At 41.0% G+C, this 21,859-nt stretch overlaps 1 protein-coding gene across 3 annotated transcripts in view; it reads right to left on the reverse strand.

Annotated features, from left to right (window-relative positions):
* The window catches only part of LOC126457664 (RB-associated KRAB zinc finger protein-like), a 116,260-nt gene that overhangs the window by 63,340 nt on the left and 31,061 nt on the right, over positions 1-21,859 (reverse strand). For all 3 annotated transcript variants that reach the window (XM_050094155.1, XM_050094156.1, XM_050094157.1), the window contains one exon: positions 20,299-20,394. In XM_050094155.1, the coding sequence (XP_049950112.1) occupies positions 20,299-20,319 (21 nt within the window). In that variant the 5' untranslated portion in view covers positions 20,320-20,394. The remainder of the gene's footprint in view (positions 1-20,298; positions 20,395-21,859) is intronic.

Below are 21,859 nucleotides of genomic sequence, written 5' to 3' on the forward strand. Positions count from 1 at the left end.
TATGAGGAGAGGGGGAAAGCTAGAAAACAATACAGGCAGCAGCAGTGATGTCACGTACACAAAGTTTAAGTTTCATAAGTACAATGCAACGAACTTATATCTCATACGGTTTGTAATGTCTACATCTACATTTACATCTACATCTACACTCTGCGAACCATCTTGAATTGAAAGCCAGAGGGTACATCCTGTATTACTCATTATTAGTGGTTCTTCCCATGCCATCCACATATGGAGTGCGGGAAGAATGATTGTTTGAATGCCTTTGTGCATGCAGTAATTATTCTGATCTTATCCTCACAATCCCTATGTAAGTGATATGTAGGAGATTTTTTATATGTTCCTACAGTCCTCATTTAAAGCTGGTTCTTGAAACTTTGTTAGTAGACTTTCTCAAAATAGTTTACGTCTATCTTCAAGAGTCTGTCACTTCAGTTCCTTCAGGACCTCTGCGACACTTTCCCATGCATCAAACAAACCTGTGACCATTCCTGTGCCCTTCTCTATATACATTCAGTATCCCCTGTTAGTCCCATTTGGTATGGGTCCCAAACACTTGAACAATATTCTGGAACTGGTCGCATGAGTGATTTGCAAGTGATCTCCTTTGTAGACTGATTGCACCTCCCCAGTATTCTGCCAATCAACCAAAGTCTACCAACTGCATTACCCACAACTGAGTCTACATGATCATTCCATTTCATATAATTACAAAATGTTACACTAAGGCATTTGTATGAGTAGGCCAATTTCAATAATGACTTATTTACAGCCATAGAATATTACATTTTTTTTGTTTTGTGAAGTGCAAAATTTTACACTTTTGAACATTTAAAGCAAGTTGCCAATCTTTGCACCACTTTGAAATCTTATCAAAACCTAACTGAATATTTATGCAGCTTCTTTCAGACAGTATTTCATTATATATAATTGCATCACCTGCAAGAAGCCTGAGGTTACTATTAATATTGTCTGCAAAGTCATAAATAGACAGCATGAACACAAAGGTCCCAACACACTTCCCTGGGGCACACTTGAAGTTACTTCTACGTACCAGATGACTCTCCATCCAAGATAATTTGCTGTATCATCCCTACCAAAAAGGTCATAAACCAGTCACAAACTTCAATTGTTACCCCACATGACAATAAGTGTAGGTGTGGTAGTGATTCAAATGCTTTTCAGAAATCAAGAAATACTGCATCTACCTGCCTGCCTTGATATACAGCCTTTAGCACGTCATGTGAGAAAAGAGTCTCTGTAAGGTACACAAGAAAAAACAAATAGATAAAAGCATGAACTAAAAAGCCGTCACAGCCTGAGCATACAATGCCTTTGAAGAACACTAAAGATGAAAAATGTATTTATAATGTTAGAATACCAGATTTTATGTCCCCCAAGAACCAGTTGTTATGTGTTTTACAGAATATTGTAAAACTGGACTGTGACAATGCAGCTCATGAAAAAAACTGCATGACAAAATTCAACCCAAATGCCCATCACCAATCACAGATGATATATTATGAGAGCTGTACCATAAATGCACGATCTGATCTATAAATAGTGGTTGTTGTTACAAACATATGATTATGATAAAAGCACCTACTTTATAAAGCTGAAGTTTGAAGTCTGACTGTGCTACGATGTTTAGTATTTTTTGGCAGCAATCTCTGCGAATTTGTAAACATGGACAAAACTGGTCATTATTATGTGGTACAATAATTTCATTTGAAATGTCTCAGTCCAACAAAATATAAAGATGAGCAAAATTCTAGCCTGGGGCAGTCTGTCCCTTCACCCACAACAATAAAATATTGGGTGGCAGAGAATAAGTGAGGTGGTGCGAACTGCCAAGACAAAACATTGCTGTGGTCAATCAAATGACACGACCATGCCAGATACTGCGAAGAAAATCCACAATATGGTATTCAATGAGCATCAGCTGAAAGTGTGTAAGGTAGCAGACACTACTGTCACTTCAAAAAATGCTGTTGATCAAATACTGACTGAAAATTTGGACATGTGAAAGCAGTGTACAAGATGGGTGCTGCATTTACTCAGAATTAATGAAGTCAAGTTTTGAGTATGATTAATAACCATGGATGAAACATAGGTATATCACTTCACACCAGAGACAAAGGAACAATCAAAACAGTGGACTGAAAAGGATAATCAGCTCCAAGGAAAGGGAAGACAGTTCCATTGCTAGGCAATGCCACGGCATCAGTTTTTTGGGATGTGCATCTGATAATTTATGCTGATCATCTTCAACAAGGAAATGCAGTCAATGATGAGTATCACATCTTAATAATGAAATCAAGAAAAAATGGCCACATTTATCAAAAAAGAAATTTTTGTCATGACAACAATGCACCAGTTCACATGTCCATTATCACTATGATCAAAATCAATGAGTTAGGGTTTGAATTGCTTCTTCGTGCACCCTGTTCACCAGATTTAAACCCCTCTGATTATTTTCTGTTTCTGAACTTGAGTAAATGGCTTGATAATAAAAGATATGGCAAAAATGAAGAGATAAAATCTGCAGTTGATGGCTATTTTGTGGAGCTAAAAAATTCTCACTATAAACAGTGTACTGAAACTACTGAACATTACTGGGAAAAATGTGTTGCTGAAAGGTTGATGTAGAGAAACAAAGGTCTTTTTCTGCAAAATTTTGGTATTTTCTTTGTTAGGTCAGGTACTTCTGAGACAGGCCTCGTACATATTTCACGGCGTTATCAAAAACTACATAAACATTAATTAATTCACTGTTCAAAATACGAATGAGGAACAAATGCAAAGAAGTGCCACTAATTTCCCAGAAGAGTATTCTGACACAACTTTCATGTGTGTGAAAAGAACCAAGTTGCCTTATATATTAACAAAATATTGGCTGGATATGGAAGCTGTCTCTGATGGCTTAACTGACCATTTGGAAACCATTCAGCACTGCTAATCTCTACTACCTAAGTTCAAAAATCAGATAATATTCTGTGTGTTCCAGATCTACAGAACCATTTGTCTGGAAGTTTAAAATTTCCCAATACAAAAATATTACCTTCCATGAGCAATTACCAGCAAAATTATCTGAGGACTCTTCAGTGCAATGACATGATGTACAAACACATTGTTCAGCAGAGATGATTTGAAGAATAAAATGAAGAACAAAATCGTGCAAGACACGTTTTTCACTAAACTAAAAGTCTTCCTTGGGCTGAAAATATTTTGCATGTGATGGTGAGATGAAGAATGCACTTAACAACTAGTATAATGGACTGTCAATAGCTGACTGTGACATGGAAGTTCTAGTCTCGAGGATGGGTACGCCAAATGCTTAACTAATGGAGATGATTATGAAGAAAAGTAAAGTAACCTTCAGTACAGTCAACTTGTTTCTATTTGCAGACTGCAACTATACTACAAACAAGGCAAATGAAAGAATTTTCTGGCTCAGTTCGAAAGGAGGGATGATTAGGTTTTAGCATCCCATCGGTGGCAGGGTAGTTAGAGCACTATCTACTGTATGACAAGGGCAGAGAATGAAACTAACCTTTGTCAAAGAAACCATTCCATCGCTCATTTTACTCATTTTATTTGCCATAAGGAAGCTGCAGAAAACTTAACTGTTGTTGGTCTGCTGGGAATTTGAATCATACATATCCAATGTCTTAACCACTGACAACTTCATTCAGTAGAATTCAAGATTTCATCATGTTTGAGCTAATTGGAGATGGAACACTAGCAGAGTTGAACAGTTATTGAAAACAGACATGGATGGGACCTTGTTAAAGGACCACCATCTTTGCGAATTACTGGTCAAGTATGGATAATGAGCCTTCTTGATTGCACTGGCATGACATACACAGCTTTCCCAAATATGCATCCTTAAGTCCCGATATGCAGAGTGTAGCATAATAAAGTGCATGCAGTTACGTGAAAACACCACATGTCATTATGACTGAAAGTATAGTGTGCACTAGTGAATACCAGCCTTTCTTCCAAATCATTCATGTATATATTTAACAACTCTGGATCCAACAATAAAACCTGGCCACATCACTAATTGTGAGGAAAGCACTGACCAAACACAATGTGCAACACTCCTCCAACCATCCTAAAAATCCAGATTTGGTTCCCATCAACTTCTTTTTGTTCTCTCAGGTCAAAAATAAGTATGAAAGGATATCATCTCAGGACAATTTAAGCAATCCATTGGGTTGCTTTGACTGGGTGCCTGAAGAGCCTTTGAGGTTGCTAACTAAAAAAAATGCATATGAAGACTGGGAATAGCACTGGCACTGAGTACTGACTGAGAAGCCTCATGTTTCGAAGCATATTATCTTACTCTGTATAAATTTTTGATAAAATTATTTTTATAATTTCGGTCTCAATACTTACTGGACAAACCTTGTATACCAAGAGAGGTTACACAGTTGTTGTAGTTGTTGTTGTTGTGGTCATCAGTCCTGAGACTGGTTTGATGCAGCTCTCCATTCTACTCTATCCTGTGCAAGCTTCTTCATCTCCCAGTATTTACTGCAACCTACATCCTTCTGAATCTGCTTAGTGTATTCATCTCTTGGTCTCCCTCTACAATTTTTACCCTCCACACTGCTCTCCAATGCTAAATTTGTGATCCCTTGATGCCTCAGAAGACGTCCTACCAACCGGGTTCCTTCTTCTTGTCAAGTTGTGCCACAAACTCCTCTTCTCCCCAACTCTATTCAATACCTCCTCATTAGTTATGTGATCTACCCATCTAATCTTCAGCATACTTCTGTAGCACCACATTTTGAAAGCTTTTATACTCTTCTTGTCCAAACTATTTATCGTCCATGTTTCACTTCCATACATGGCTACACTCCATACAAATACTTTCAGAAACAACTTCCTGACACTTTAATCTATACTCGATGTTAACAAATTTATCTTCTTCAGAAACACTTTCCTTGCCATTGCCAGTCTACATTTTACATCCTCTCTACTTCGACCATAATCAGTTATTTTGCTCCCCAAATAGCAAAACTCCTTTACTGCTTTAAGTGTCTCATTTCCTAATCTAATTCTCTCAGCATCACCCAACTTAATTCGACTACATTCCATTATCCTCATTTTGCTTTTGTTGATGTTCATCTTATATCCTCCTTTCAAGACACTGTCGATTCCAATCAACTGCTCTTCCAAGTCCTTCGCTGTCTCTGACAGAATTACAATGTCATCGGCGAACCTCAAAGTTTTCATTTCTTCTCCATGCATTTTAATACCTACTCCGAATTTTTCTTTTGTTTCCTTTACGGCTTGCTCAATATACAGATTGAATAACATCGGGGAGAGGCTACAACCCTGTCTTACTCCCTTCCCAACCACTGCTTCCCTTTCATGTCCCTCGACTCTTATAACTGCCATCTGGTTTCTGTACAAATTGTAAATAGCCTTTCGATCCCTGTATTTTACCCCTGCCACCTTCAGAATTTGAAAGAGAGTATTCCAGTCAACATTGTCAAAAGCTTTCTCTAAGTCTACTAATGCTAGAAACGTAGGCTTGCCTTTCCTTAATATTTCTTCTAAGATAAGTCGTAAGGTCAGTATTGCCTCACGTGTTCCAGTACTTCTATGGAATCCAAACTGATCTTCCCCAAGGGCGGCTTCTACTAGTTTTTCCATTCGTCTGTAAACAATTCGTGTTAGTATTTTGCAGCTGTACTTACTAAACTGATTGTTTGGTAATTTTCACATCTGTCAACACCTGCTTTCTTTGGGATTGGAATTATTATATTCTTCTTGAAGTCTGAGGGTATTTCGCCTGTCTCATACATCTTGCTCACCAGATGGTAGAGTTTTGTCAGGACTGGCTCTCCCAAGGCCATCAGTAGCTCCAATGGAATATTGTCTAGTCCCGGGGCCTTGTTTCGACTCAGGTCTTTCAGTGCTCTGTCAAACTCTTAACGCAGTATCATATCTCCCATTTCATCTTCATCTACATCCTCTTCCATTTCCATAATATTGTCCTCAAGTACACCGCCCTTGTATAGACCCTCTATATACTCCTTCCACCTTTCTGCTTTCCCTTCTTTGCTTAGAACTGGGTTTCCATCTGAGCTCTTGATATTCATACAAGTGGCTCTCTTTTCTCCAAAGGTCTCTTTAATTTTCCTGTAGGCAGTATCTATCATATCCCTAGTGAGATAAGCCTCTACATACTTACATCTGTCCTCTAGCCATCCCTGCTTAGCCATTTTGCACTTCCTGTCTATCTCATTTTTTAGACGTTTGTATTCCATTTTGCCTGCTTCAGTTACTGTGTTTTCATATTTTCTCCTTTCATCAATTAAATTCAATATTTCTTCTGTTACCCAAGGATTTCTACTAGCCCTCATCTTTTTACCTACTTGATCCTCTGCTGCCTTCACTACTTCATCCCTCAGAGCTACCCATTCTTCTTCTACTGTATTTCTTTCCCCCATTCCTGTCAATTGTTCCCTTATGCTCTCCCTGAAACTCTGTACAACCTCTGGTTTAGTCAGTTTATCCAGGTCCCATCTTCTTAAATTCCCACCTTTTTGTAGTTTCTTCAGTTTTAATCTACAGTTCATACCCAACAGATTGTGGTCAGTGTCCACATCTGCCCCTGGAAATGTCTTACAATTTAAAACCTGGTTCCAAAATCTCTCTCTTACCATTATATAATCTATCTGATACCTTCTAGTATCTCCGGGATTCTTCCATGTATACAACCTTCTTTTATGATTCTTGAACCAAGTGTTCACTATGATTAAGTTATGCTCTGTGCAAAATTCTACCAGACAGCTTCTTCTTTCATTTCTTATCCCCCTCCATATTCACCTACTATGTTTCCTTCTCTCCCTTTTCCTACTCTCGAATTCCAGTCACCGATGACTATTAAATTTTCATCTCCCTTCAGTACCTGTATAATTTATTTTATCTCATCATACATTTCATCAATTTCTTCATCATCTGCAGAGCTAGTTGGCATATAAACTTGTACTACTGTAGTACACATGGGCTTCGTACCTATCTTGGCCACAATATTGTGTTCACTATGTGGTTTGTAGTAGCTTACCTGCACTCCTATTTTTTTTATTCATTATTAAACCTACTCCTGCATTACCCCTATTTGATTTTGTATTTACAACCCTGTATTCACCTGACCAAAAGTCTTGTTCCTCCTGCCACCGAAATTCACTAATTCCCACTATATCTAACTTTAACCTATCCATTTCCCTTTTTAAATTTTCTAACCAACTTACCCAATTAAGGGATCTGACATTCCACACTCCGATCCGTAGAATGCTGGTTTCCTTTCTCTTGATAACGACATCCTCTTGAGTAGTCCCCACCCGGAGTTCCGAATGGGGGACTATTTTACCTCCGAAACATTTTACCTAAGAGGATGCCATCATCATTTAACCATACAGTAAAGCTGCATGCCCTCGGCAAAAATTACGGCTGTAGTTTCCCCTTGCTTTCAGCCTTTCACAGTACCAGCACAGCAAGGCCGTTTTGGTTAGTGTTACAATGCCAGATCAGTAAATCGTCCAGACTGTTGCCCCTGCAACTGCTGAAAAGGCTGCTGCCCCTCTTCAGGAACCACATCTTTGTCTGGCCTCTCAACAGATACCCCCCCGTTGTGGTTGCACCTACGGTACAGCCATCTGTATCGCTGAGGCACGCAAGCCTCCCCACCAACGGCAAGGTCCATGGTTCATGGGGGGATATTAAACTAATCTTTGTCCCCCCCCCCCCCCCCTCCTAGTTTCTAAAAACAAATTAAGAAGATGAAAGGTACATTTGTCTTGAAGGGAAACATGAGGAAATTAAAAAATGGATAACATTAACCAAACATACAACCTTTATTAGACTAAAGCCTTTAATTGCCAGTCCTTAAATAAAGAACAACTTTATTGAAAGGTTATATGGAGTGTAGCACTAACAGAAATTCAAATGTATAGTAGGAAATGGAGAAAGCTGAAAGTAACTGAAATAATGACAAGTTAAAGGGATGGATAGAACACTAACAAAAAATCAAATGTATAGTAGGAAATGGAGAAAGCTGAAAGCAACTGAAATAATGACAGAGTTAAAGGGATAGGTAGAGCACTAACAAAACCACTGTCAGAAAATGGTTAAGCTTTATCGCAGCACCTCTCAGACAGCAAAGTTCAGGACAGATGACTCAGATAACTGAAAAAGCTATCCCTAACATATATTCAGGAAACCCATGCAAGCAAGAGCAGTAAACATCTGATGATTAAAAATAGTGATGCTTATAACAACTAAAAATTACAAAAAGTAGTATCCTTGTTGACAATTTTTTGTTACTGTTCCTCTGATACATCAAGATCATACGATATGGAGTACAAGCCCACATTGTTTTAAGGATGGGGGAGGAAATCGGCCATACCCTTTCAAAGGAATCACAACATTTGCCTGGTGCAATTTACAGAAATTACAGAAAACCTAAATCAGGATGTCTAGATGTGGACGTGAGTCCAGTGTGCTAACCAACGTGCCATCTCACTCTGTATGATTCTAAGGATTGCTGGCTTACTTGCAAGAAACTGAATGTAAACAAACATGTATACTACAAATTATATTTTGTATTATAATAAAGGAACTTCAGTCTCATGAAAAGTTTTAACTTGATATTATCATTTTTTTAAAATCTCACAGAGATAAAATCACGGTTTCATCATACACATCTTAAAATATGCTGATAGAAGTGATGGACCTTCGCATAATAGCATTCTGTATAGAGAAAACTAAATTTTTTATCAGTCAAGAGATTCATTTATCCACATGTTAAGCAAAATTACCAGATAATCACACAACACACAGTACGTTATCAAAAGTACATGATGGAAACACCGCAAGAAATGCATGCTTAAATATAAATGCAGATGCTGGCCAAGCTCACAGGTTGTGCTGTTGTATTTGAACATGAATGGTGCCCTTGCAATGTCTTCAATATGTTGCAAGTGTAAGTTGTATTCAGAACAATGTTCTGTGTAGCTGTGAAAGTATTATACAAAATAAGAGAAAGGCAACCACTCACCTATAGCAAATCATTGCATGTGTTGAGGCCACATGTAGTAAGCATTGCTTCACGCAGTGGAGAATGGCAAAACAGAGGCACGCTGGCGATCAAGGCATTGCGAAGTAGGCAAGCACAGATAGTCTTGCTGACAGCAGCAGTCTAGCAACAGGCTTACGCAAGGATGCACACAGACCAAGCGCCGAGCGAAGCTTGGAGAGTGCTGAGTAAGGGGAAGTGAGGCCAGCATGCTAAGTTACACTACAATATACTGCGGGAGTAATGACAAAATGCTACCACCGAGAGTAAAAAATATCCTCCTGCCGGATATAAATAGTGGAGCACAGGCAGCAACAGAGAAGCCATTAGGAAGCAGTTCGGATCTGAGGATGGACGTGGTCCGTGTCCGAATGTTCAATCTTCATAGGTGGAGATTCCAGAAGTCTGTTCCAGCTTGCAGGAGTCATCCGTTCGTCGCCAGATCTCAACTTCAGCTCTGGAGGTCGGCCCGAGTTTGGTCGGCACCATGGCTGACTAACTACAGCGAGAACTTCCAGCAGGACTGGCTCCAGTGCGGTCTTGGTCACATGCACTGCCAGGGACTGACACGCGTTGCGCGCATTGCCGGAGAATCTACACAGCAGCAGCCAGGCGGAGGGATCCGCAGGACTGGGCAGCGACGACGAGGAAGAAATTGTAAAGAAAGTTCAATAAATAATTGTAATACTCCACGCCGTCTCAGTCTTTGGCACAGCCACTGTGTCTGCTGCTAACAAGTGGTGCAGAAGCAGGAACAAGTGGTGTCAGGCGCACCCATGCCACAACTTTGACTAGCACCATGTGGATCAACTGAGAAACACCGAATAGGGTGAGTCTAGCAACTGCCTTCTCTCTATGTTTTCTGTGTAGGTAGACATGTCCAGGGTAACAACATTAATGGATGTGAGAGTGTCATTTGAAAGGCCTAGCAGCCCTGCAGACTTATCGCGGTTTCATGGGAATGATAGTCACGTTAACTTAGTACCATCTAAATGTGTAGTGTGTGGATTAACAGGTCACATTGCTCCTTGTGAAAAATTTGTAACAAGCACCTGTGTGTGGCTTCTATCATCATGTAATGGGGCAATGTGGTAAGTCTAGATGGCTTGCCATTAGACGTGCAGGAATTAACTTGCTTCTGGGTAATACAATTTCATTTTTGTGAAGTAAGGTATAGCACACAGAAAATGCCAGACACATGCAACTGGGACAAGTGACACCATAGTCGCATTGACAGAGCAACTTAAGAAACTGATTGAAGAAAATAAGTTCTGACTGAAGAAAATAAGTTGTGAAAGCAGCACATGCAGAGGATGGAGCAACAATTCTTGCAAAATACTGAATCAGGCTCGGGAAGCGATAGTGTAGAATGCAAGGGTACTGTCTTTTCTGGTGTGGCAGATTGTTCAGCGGCTAATTTGATACCTTCCTTCTCGGGTAAAACATCAGAGGATGTGAATGTTTTCATTGGTGACGTACGTAGTATGGCTAGACAGTGATGCTGGTCGGATGAAAAATGTTTGCAAATGGCGAGGTTACAGTTAGTAGGTGACACAAAGACTTATGTGGCATACCACGAAGGGTTACAGGATGCTACTACATTCACAGAGTTGGCTGAAGGATTATTGCAAAGCTTTAGGAAACAAAACAGTGCCAGAATTTTTACAGAAAAATTGAGGAGGAGGATGCAAAAAATGGGTGAAACGGTTGAAGAATTTTCAGACAGAATTAGGAAAATGAATGCGTACACTTACGAGTTAACGCAAGATGCGAGTGCAAATGAAGTTCTATTGAAAGAAGCAGAGAATAGAGCTTTAGACGCATTTTTGCGAGGGGTCTCGCCAGATTTTTCAAGCCGGATACGGGTGGAAAATCCAAGTGACTTAGCAGCAGCATTGTGCATAGCTACACATTTGCAGGAAGTGGATAGTGCCACTAGAAGTCGCAATGACAAGAAAATTTTTTCATCTTCCAGAGAGTGTTACCATTGTGGGAAGCAAGGTCATTTTAAGGGACAATGTCGGGAACCGCAATGTTTCAATTGTCAGAAAATAGGGCATAAGGCACGGCAGTGTAAAGCCAAGAAACGGGTTAATGATACAGCAGGTAAAAAACTCTTTGATGAAAAACAGAGTGTTCCTGCCATCGGGCGGCATTCCCAGTAAAAAGAGGTACTCAGAGAGTGTACAAAGAGTTGGATTGTAGTTTGATGGTTTGGATATAAGATAAGTGGCGAAGAGTTTTGGTCGATACTGGAGCGCATCTATCAGTTGTCAGTGTGGACATCGTGGGCAAGAAAGGATTGGAAGCTCCGAGATACAGATTGCGTGCAGTAGGTGATAAAAAATGAGATGCACTAAAGACAGCACAGCTCAAGTTTAAGATAGGGAACGTGTGGTTCCGGGAGCAAATGGAGGTGTTGTCAACTGTGGGACAGGGATTTTCAGTGATACTTGGATTGGACTTTCTGATTAAACATCACGCCAAAATTGACCTTTCGCAACATACGCTGGAACTAGATGGGAACTTGTTCTCAATGGGTACAGCCGTTGCAAATGTTTCAGAGTCACGAGGTGCACCTATAGCTAAGTTGATACCAACTAAACTGTGTACAAGTGCATTAAAGGTGATATCGTGGTACAAAGTAGGAACAGGTACAGGGGAGTAGATCTGGGTACCGGTGGATGTCGATGTGCCACAGCAGGGGTTATTCTTGGTAGACGCACTACCGAGTAATGAAGTTTTAGACAAAAAGCATTGCTTTATTCGTAGGAGTGTACACGGATAACGGACATAAACGGGCAGTTTATGGTTCCGGTGAGTTTAGATAACTTCGGGCGGGATGATGTTAATCGGCCAAAGGGATTAGTAATAGCCACAGTAGAGTTAATAGATAAAGAGGACATCAATAGTTCGAGGCCAGACTATGATGTAAAGCAAACCATCAGCACGTCTGCACTTCCTGACAAGGTAAATCATTTGAGAGGAAATGATCGTTCGGGTATGGAAGCATTATTACTAAAGTATAAAGCATTGTTTGAAGCACAGGGTACGTTACCCACTACACCGACAACACAGCATCGTATTCCAACAGGGAATCACGCTCCGGTGTATTGTAAGCCATACAGACTACCGAAACAATTACAACCAGTAGTAGAGCAATTAATAGAACAACAATTGGAAGATGGGATAAACCAACATAGTAATAGTCCTTGGTCTAGTAGCGTGGTCCTAGTTTCGAAGAAGACACCAGATGAGTAGAAAAAATTTCGTTTTTGTTGCGATTACGGACATTTGAATGAACAGACAGTGGCGGACGTATATCCAGTTCCGAATATCACAGAAACGTTAGACAACCTAGGCAGTGTAAATTTTTCTCCACTATGGATTTGCAAAGTGGTTATCACCAGATTTAAGTATGTCCAGAGGACAGACCAAAAACAGCATTTACGATGCATTGTGGTCACTTCGAGTATAAAAGAAAGCCGTTTGGACTAAAAAACGCTCCACCAACATTTCAGAGGTTGTTGGATGGAGTCCTTCGCAGGTTGAAACCGAAAAAATGAATGGTGTATCTGGATGACATTATAGTTTTTTCAAGAGAGATAGAGCAGCATGTGGAATGGGTAGAGGAGGTGTTTAACAGATTAGAGGCAGCACGGCTAACATTAAGTTTGGACAAATGCCATTTTGCTCAAGCACAAGTAAACTATCTTGGGCATGTTATCAGTCAGGACAGGGTATGGACAGATCCTCGTCTCACTTCTGCAGTATGAGATTTTCCGATTGCGCAAACGGTTAAACAACTGCAATCGTATATTGGTCTTGTGAGCTATTATCGAAAATTCGTAAAGGGGTTCACAGAAATAGCGAGGCCACTTACTAAGTTGCTAAGAAAAGGTGTTACCTTCCAGTGGACGTCAGAGTGAGAGAAAGCATTTCCAGAGTTGAAACGGATACTGACATCAGATCCAGTTTTAAAGTTTCCAGACTTTTCTAAGGAGTTTATACTACAATGTGACACATCTAATCACGCTCTTGGGGTTGTACTTGAGCAAGAAATTTATGGCAAAGAACATCTGATTGCGTTCGCGTCTCGTCAACTTAACAAGGCGGAACAAAATTACTCCACGACAGAGAAGGAATTGTTAGCGGTAATATACGGGATTTTGTACTTTCAATGTTATCTGTACGGTAGAAGGTTTAAGGTTGTGACGGATCATTCAGCTCTGAAATGGTTATTAGGTCTGAAAGACCCAACGAGTAGGCTAGTGAGATGGGCGCTGAAACTCAGTGAGTTCAATTATGAGGTGATACACAAGCAAGGTGTGAAACATGCCAATGCTGACGCATTGAGCAGGAAAGTGGCAGTATTACAAGTAACAGGGGTGACCGAAGATGAGTGGAAAAGGGCACAAGCTGTGGATAGTGATTGCCAATTGTTCAGAAAGCAACCGCACCTCCTAGTATAGGACGGGTTACTTTGCAGGTCGACGAAATGCGGCCCGCGCATCATCATGCCAGCAGCATTAAGATCTGAAGTTTTGCAACAGGCGCATGACCATTTTCTTTCAGGACATGGCAGGAGAAGAGCTATGGATAGGCAGATAGCAGAGAAGTTTTGGTGGAGGACACGACATCAAGACGTGGACGAGTACATCAGGAATTGTGTGCCATGCGCACAGCGTGCGGACTTGAGCCATCAAAAGATTCAGTTTCAAAGATTACCAAAGGCAGACAGACCTTTCCAACAAATCAGAGTTGATGTATTAGGCCCATTTAATAGGAGTGCAGCAGGGAATAAGTATGTGTTAACAGTGATTGACCACTTTTCTAGGTATTTAGTCATGGTTGCATCACCAGATCAGAAAGTACGTTGGCACAAACTATAGTTAATAATTGGTTACTCAGGTATGGGATACCTCAGTCCTTAATCTTGGATGAAGGTACTAATTTCACGTCTTATCTGATGAAGCAACTGTGTAAGTTACTGAAAGGAAAGAAACTACGGACTAGTCCATTCCATCTGCAAGCAAATGGATGAAGGGAGAGTGTGCATCGCATGATCGCTAAGATGTTGAGTCACTATGTAAATAGTCAACACACCAACTGGGATGTGCACTTGCAATTCGTAACCAGTGCATATAATAGTAAGGTACATACGTCGACAGGATTGTCGCCGTACGAAGTGGTGTATGGGCGGAAATTTGCCGTCACCTTTTGACATGCTTCGTCCAAGGCAGGGAGTGGAGGGCGAGCATGTAAGGCAATTTGCGAAAACCATTAAGGAAGTAGGGCAGAGAGTTAGAGGAGCTAACATGAAAGCATTGGAATGACAAGAACAGATGGGAGGTAGAACAAGGAAGTTGCCATAGTACAGAGTAGGCCAATGGGTGCTACTAGCTAATCCGTATGTTCCAAAAGGGAGAACCAAGAAGTTCACAAACAAGTTCCAGGGACTGTACCAGGTAGTGGAAATGACATCACCTGTCAATGTAAAATTACACTTGCCCACCAAGACAACGGTGGTTCACGTTAGTAGAGTTAAGCCGTTCCAGGGGGTAGTAAATCTCTGTATATATACTTCTCCTTCTGGCAGAAAGCGAAAAGAAGTGCCAGAAGCAGACAGTAAACTGGGTATTAAGTATAAGTTGCATTCGAGGGATGTGTAATTAGCAGTAATTATCATGTGTGTATTATTTTTGTGCATGGACTAGGGTTATTTTATTGGTATTAAGGGGTAGTGATGGGAGTTTTTTCCTTCTCTCTCCGTTCTGTAGGTGATGCAGGATGGGATACAAGTGTGTAGTATGGGGTGTAGTCCTCTGGCAGCTGACACAAGCTGGCCAGGTACAGGATATGCCATTGCGAAGTGGGATGTTCTACATCTACATCTACATCTACATTTATACTCTGCAAGCCACCCAACAGTGTGTGGCGGAGGGCACTTTACGTGCCACTGTCATTACCTCCCTTTCCTGTTCCAGTCGCATATGGTTCGCGGAAAGAATGACTGTCTGAAAGCCTCCGTGCGCGCTCTAATCTCTCTAATTTTACATTCGTGATCTCCTCGGGAGGTATAAGTAGGGGGAAGCAATATATTCGATACCTCATCCAGAAACGCACCCTCTCGAAACCTGGCGAGCAAGCTACACCGCGATGCAGAGCGCCTCTCTTGCAGAGTCTGCCACTTGAGTTTATTAAACATCTCCGTAACGCTATCACGGTTACCAAATAACCCTGTGACGAAACGCGCCGCTCTTCTTTGGATCTTCTCTATCTCCTCCGTCAGACCGATCTGGTACGGATCCCACACTGATGAGCAATACTCAAGTATAGGTCGAACGAGTGTTTTGTAAGCCACCTCTTTTGTTGATGGACTGCATTTTCTAAGCACTCTCCCAATGAATCTCAACCTGGTACCCGCTTTACCAACAATTAATTTTATATGATCATTCCACTTCAAATCGTTCCGCACGCATACTCCCAGATATTTTACAGAAGTAACTGCTACCAGTGTTTGTTCCGCTATCATATAATCATACAATAAAGGGGAAACAACCAGATGTGGTCCTCACGAGTCACGAGTGGATGCTTCGGCTGGCACTCAACATCCGGCAGGCAAGGAACGAGATGCGACAGCTACAGGAGGTGGTATCGAGTGGAGAAACGGTTAAATCTAAGAATGGAATATTATGGGACGTGCAAGAAGAGTACGAGGCTTTGGATAGGTCATGTAAGGAAATAAGGGAACAACTGTGCCAAGTCATGAGCATGATTCCAGGGAGGAGAAAGGGAGTAAAGAGGGGTTGGTCGAATGCAAGTGGGAAGTTGCTGAAAACAATTTTTGGAACAGCAGATAGAGACAATATTGAGGGTTTGAAGAATTCTTTAACAGTTATTCGCAACAGGGAGGAAAGCATAGGGAAGTTAGTGGATACACACACACCAGAGATATGGGGATTAGGTACAGAGTTGTTGAATGTGACATGCATGGTGCGTGGGATGGCTACAGGGTTATGAGCATATATAGAACAAACACAGAAATTATTGAATACGGACCTGGAACAGGTACAAACACAATTGGATATAGTGGAAAGGAAGCTGGAAATGGCTAAACTGCTGCGGGAACTGGTTAACAGCATTGGTGATGCACGAGTGAGGATGGATGAGTTGCAAGAGGCAGTACATCATGCATTGCACAGCCAGGTGAGTGTGACATTGATGTGACCAGAAAAATTCAGACAGAGACTGAAGCAGGCAGAGGGAGAGTTTCCAGAGGGGGTAGAGCACGTAGTGCCGATAATTGAAGAGAGTATGTCACTTTTTTATCATATGTCTAGGATTAAGGTAACAATGGATATAGTTAAGATGTATATAGTGATTAGATTTCCAGTAACTAGTGTGGGGAGACAGTGTCACTGTTACACAGTGCATCCTTATCCAGTCAGATGGGAGCGCATGGGGAAGGGCATACAGTTCAGGACACAGGAGGTTTTATTAATTTATAAGGAGGGAGATACTCATGCTACCATGTCAAGTTTAGAGTTGAGTAGATGTCTAAAGAATCAGTTTCCATTTGTCCATCACGGGTTGTTTTCACGGGCAAGAGGTCATGTGAGATCCAGTTATTTAGGGCAGAAGCAGAAGCTTTAGAGTGTCAGAGAATAATAGTGAAGCATACGCCACATTTTCTCGGCAAGTTGGGAGGCATTGGTTGTATTCAGTATTCGCTATGGAGAGGATACCAGCCAGGTGTTATGACAATGGGAACTGGACAGCAACCACAGAGATGGAACTATGGGGCAGTCGTTTACTAATCAACAAGATAAAATTGTGAAATAGTAGGGGATTGTTTCAGCTTACCAGCAATGGTCACGGGAGTCACCAAGGTTACAGGTACTCATCTTACTTCTACTGGCCAGATGCTTCATTCAGCATCGCTCCAGGAGAAAATCTGACATATATTAACAACGCCTGCTACACTATTGCAAACGATAGATAAACTAGTAGATTCAGGCAGAAACGTAGCATAGTGACCATTGGTATTTCAACCAGAACTATTACTGTGTTGATTGTATTTATTGGTGTGGTACATGTCTTATTAAAACAGAGGATTCAGCATGTTAATGCAAGACCACTCCATGAGATTCCTGTAAATGGATTACCAGTAGGGCATGAGACAGGGCAACCTGGATGTATATAGGGAATAAGTAGAATATAGGATAGAACTAGAGTTAACGTATAGGGTAAATTCGGGGACGAATTTAATTTTTAAGAGGAGGCAGTGTTGCAGCCACATGTAGTAAGCGTTGCTTCACACAGTGGAGAATGGCAAAACAGAGGCACGCTGGCGATCAAGGCATTGCGAAGTAGGCAAGCACAGATAGTCTTGCTGACAGCAGCAATCAACCAACAGGCTGACCTAAGCATGCACACAGACCAAGCGCTGAGCGAAGCCTGGAGAGTGCTGAGTAAGGGGAAGTGAGGCCAGCATGCTAAGTTACACTGCAACATACTGCGGGAGTAATAACAAAAAGCTACCACCGAGGGTAAAAAACGTCCTCCTGCCGGATATAAATAGTGGAGCGCAGGCAGCAGCAGACAGAAGCCATTAGGAAGCAGTTCGGATCTGAGGATGGACGTGGTCCGTGTCCGAATGTTCAATCTTTGTAGGTGACGATTCCAGAAGTCTGTTCCAGCTCACAGGAGTCATACGTTTGCCGCCAGATGTCAACTTCAGCTCTGGAGGTCGGGCCAAGTTTGGTCAGCACTATGGCTGACTAACTACAGCGAGAACTTCCAGCAGGACCAGCCGCAGCACGATCATGGTCACAGGCGCTGCCAGGGACTGACACCCGGGCTTCACGGCAACCCGGCCCCACAGCAGGTGGTCCGTCCATGACGGGACCTCGCGGACATCGCGACTGACGGCTTCCCAGCAGCAGGTGCAGCAGGCATCGGCAGCTGACCTGATTTCATCTCAACCACAGGGCATCCTGGCTTCAGCGGAGCGCTGGTGGCCTAAGGCTCCCACGTGCGATCAGCGGCGTGGGTTGCGTGCATTGTCGGAGAATCTACACAGCAACAGCCAGCCGGAGGGATCCGCAGCGCTAGGCAGTGACGACGAGGGAGAAATTGTAAAGAAAGTTTAATAAATAATTGTAAAACTCCACGCCGTCTCAGTCTTTGGTGCAGCCACTGTGTCTGCTGCTAACAAGTGATGCAGAAGCCATAACAGATGGTATATAGAAACATGTAACAGGAAACGGTACTTACACTAGCTCTTGAGCTCTCGCCACGCGATGGGAATGTTCATTTGGGTGTCTCTGTGGTTGTGCTGAAGGTGTGTGCTTTTGCTACAAAACAAGTAAGAGCTCAAAAGCTAATATGAATTCTGTTTCCTGTTAACTGTTCATGTGCTCCATGCATCACTCCACTATAGATGGGAGGTTGCCTTTTCCTTATTTTATTTATTGCTCCACCCAGGAATTTCTGTTACTGTTATGTGAGTGTATTATGTTGGAGCTAAGAGAAGCCATATGTGAACAAGCTATTGGTGCTCATAAAGGCGGTTCTGTAACCAAGGTAGTAAAGTGTTTGGTGTTTTGAGAGGTGCTGTATTAAAGATTTATATCATATACAGGAGAAGTGGAAAAATGTTAGTCACAACATGGATGAAAGTTTGTGTTGAGTGATGGAGATGAATGGTCACTGAAGAGCACTGTGATGAAAAATAAGAGAACAACAGCTGCAAAAGTCACTGCAGAACTGAATGTCACACTCATAAACACCGTCAGCGTCAAAACAATAAGAAAGGAGCTCCACACGCAGGGAATTGCATGGTGAGTTGGAATTCCAAAACCCCTCATCAGTGACGCAAACACCTGAACAAGAAAAACACGGTGCTGAAGCCATAAAACCTGGACCTTGGAGCAACGTCTGCCCAAGTTTACAAACCAAAAGTGAAAAATGCTGGGGTTCCATGATGATTGGGCAGCCATATCGTGTTACTCCATGGGCCCCATGGTTACTCTGCAAGATCTCATTACTGACAAAGATTATGTCACCTTTTGGCTGATCAGGTCCACCCATGGTACAATGTTTGTTCCCCAATGCTGATGCTGTATTCCAAGATGACAGGACCCTCTGTTCATACAGCTTGCACCAGCCACGAGGGGTTTTGTGAACACAAGGATGAACTGTTGCATCTCCCCTCACCACCACAGTAGCCTGACCTTGGTATTATTGAGCCTTTGTGATCTACTTTGGAGAGGATGGTGCATGATCACTGTCTACGTCCATCACTGTTACCTGAACTTACCAATATTTTTCAGAGAGAATGGTATAAGATTCCCTTGAAAACCATAAAGGACTTGTACTTATCCATTCCATGATGACTGGATGCTGTTTTGAATGCCAACGATTTTTCTACACCATATTAAGCATCGTAATGTGTGTGTTTTCGTGTATTTTCACATTTTTGTCTACACCCTGCGAGTAAACGATAGCAAATTTCCAGAATATAGCAAATTTAACTCTTTTCCAACAGCATACAAGAAAATCAAAAATGAAAACCCAACTGTATGAGATACAAATGGCACTGGTCAGTTTTGATATACTTTACATTCCATCGATCCATTGTAAAGAGATCCTCAAGGAGAGCATGTTATAAAACACGAATACATAATACATGTTTAAAATAACAAAAAATCATCAGTAAAACTTAAATAACATGACTTCTCAAATTCCTAAAAACACAGTCCCCTTATTTGGAGAAAGTTAAATCTGAAATAGATGAGGTCAGGAGTCAGTGCCAAGCTCGGTTGATGAAAGTACAAGAAAGATTTAAGGAGAAAAGCTTTCTTAATGGTATCTACTCAAAAATGCCACCCTCTCCAGTTATACTTTTCCACACATTTGCTACTATCATTTCTCCTTTATCACACCCTCTCCACTCTTGTCCATCTTCCATTCACTCCAGTTTTAACACACTGAAATACTATGCTGGCAAACCTAAACTCCAGTCATTCTCCCCTTTAAGGTCATGTGTACACAGTATCATGGTTGTACTTGTAACAGCAATCCATATGCAATGAGATTAAAAGCTTAGGTTGTCAGGTTTTCCATTCTCTTTCATAACCAACTAATGTAAATAGCTATATTACTTTCATTTAACTCTTTCTTAATCAAGAAATACTTACTTGATAATTAGTCTCTGACATTATTTCTGGCGTCACCCTGATGGTATATCCAAATTCTTAAAATTGTGATTTGAATCTGAAGGAGGGCTCAAGATGCTGAAACACATTAACGCTGGTTTAAAATGTAGCATATAATCTTTGTAAAAATTATTCTGTACACAACAAAGACAAAACATCAACTAAGGATTTTAACAATCAAAGATGACAATGAATAACAATAATGAACATTCCTGGATGGAACAATATATAAAATAAGGGAAAGGCAATCACTCACATATAGCAGATTGATGGGTGGCATACAGACACACATAACAAAACATTCACTAGTTTTCAAACTATGGCTCTTCTTCAAACAGAGAAAGCATACACTGAATGTGTGTACTTTCTGCAAGAAGACAAGCCATAGCTAGGAAGCTAGTGAGTGTAGTATTTTGTTATGTGTGCACTCATACTTCTTCTACAAGTAGAGCCAGACCTCAAAAGTTAATGAATATTGTGCTCTGTATATGTGTTTATCCACCACATGGAAGTGATTGTCTTTCTCTTATTTTACGTAAAGATGACACTGATGTATTTGAAATTTTTGTATGACTATGAACCCCAGCAAGGAAAAAAATCAAAGATGTCTGAGCAAAGCTTTTAGGTATGAAAGCATAATTATTGTAAGAATTTTATCACAGGGAGTCCATTAGTGTTGTAGTGTATATTACTTTAATTTTCAGACTTGAAAAGAATGCTGGTTTATAGAAAAACTGAGTCAAGAGAAAAAAACAACACTTTTTATATATTCTGTCTGAGTTTAGGAAGAGCGTACACAGAGGAAGATGATCAAAACATATGCACCAATGGCATGAGAATGCCAACAAAAAAATGGAAATTACTTCAAGCAAAACTAGTTGTACTTCAACGGACCTGCTCATATAGCTTAATGTGCAGCACACTAGCTTGTGAGACAGGAAGGTGAGATAGACCCACATCGTTGTAAATGCTAGGAACAATGTACACACACATTCGAAGAATGAGTGCTCCACAACACAAGAAAACTGCAGGAATGGGTATAGACAGATGACATTGGACAAATGGCCGCTGAAAACACCAGGTAAAGCTGATTCTCCCCAGTCTCCCAGAACATGGAAACAGACCAACTCAAGTAAATGGATAGTGAAAAATACCGAACACTCTCTGTCAACTGATATTTCTTTTTTAGAGATAAATGTGTAAGTGGTTCTGGAAATCAAAATCTGACTATTTACCATCAAAACATATGTAGCCTGAGCAACAAGATTAATGAACTCTTAATTAATATCCAGGAGCCACAAGGTATAGATTGTGCCCATGTTCTGTGCTTTAGTGAGCACCATGTTATGTCAGATATCGAAAAACTTGCTATAGATAATTACTGCATAGCAACACCTTACTGTAGGAAATTTATAGAAAAAGGTGGAGTAGTGATCTATGTCAGAAACAGCATCACATGTAGCATAATTTATGTGCAGAGTTTTTGTATAGATCAACAGTTTGAAGCGTGTGCCACAGAGCTGGCTTCAAATAATTCTTATAT

The sequence above is a fragment of the Schistocerca serialis genome, chromosome 2, assembly GCF_023864345.2.
Source record: "Schistocerca serialis cubense isolate TAMUIC-IGC-003099 chromosome 2, iqSchSeri2.2, whole genome shotgun sequence".
NCBI classification, from domain to species: Eukaryota; Metazoa; Arthropoda; class Insecta; order Orthoptera; family Acrididae; genus Schistocerca; species Schistocerca serialis.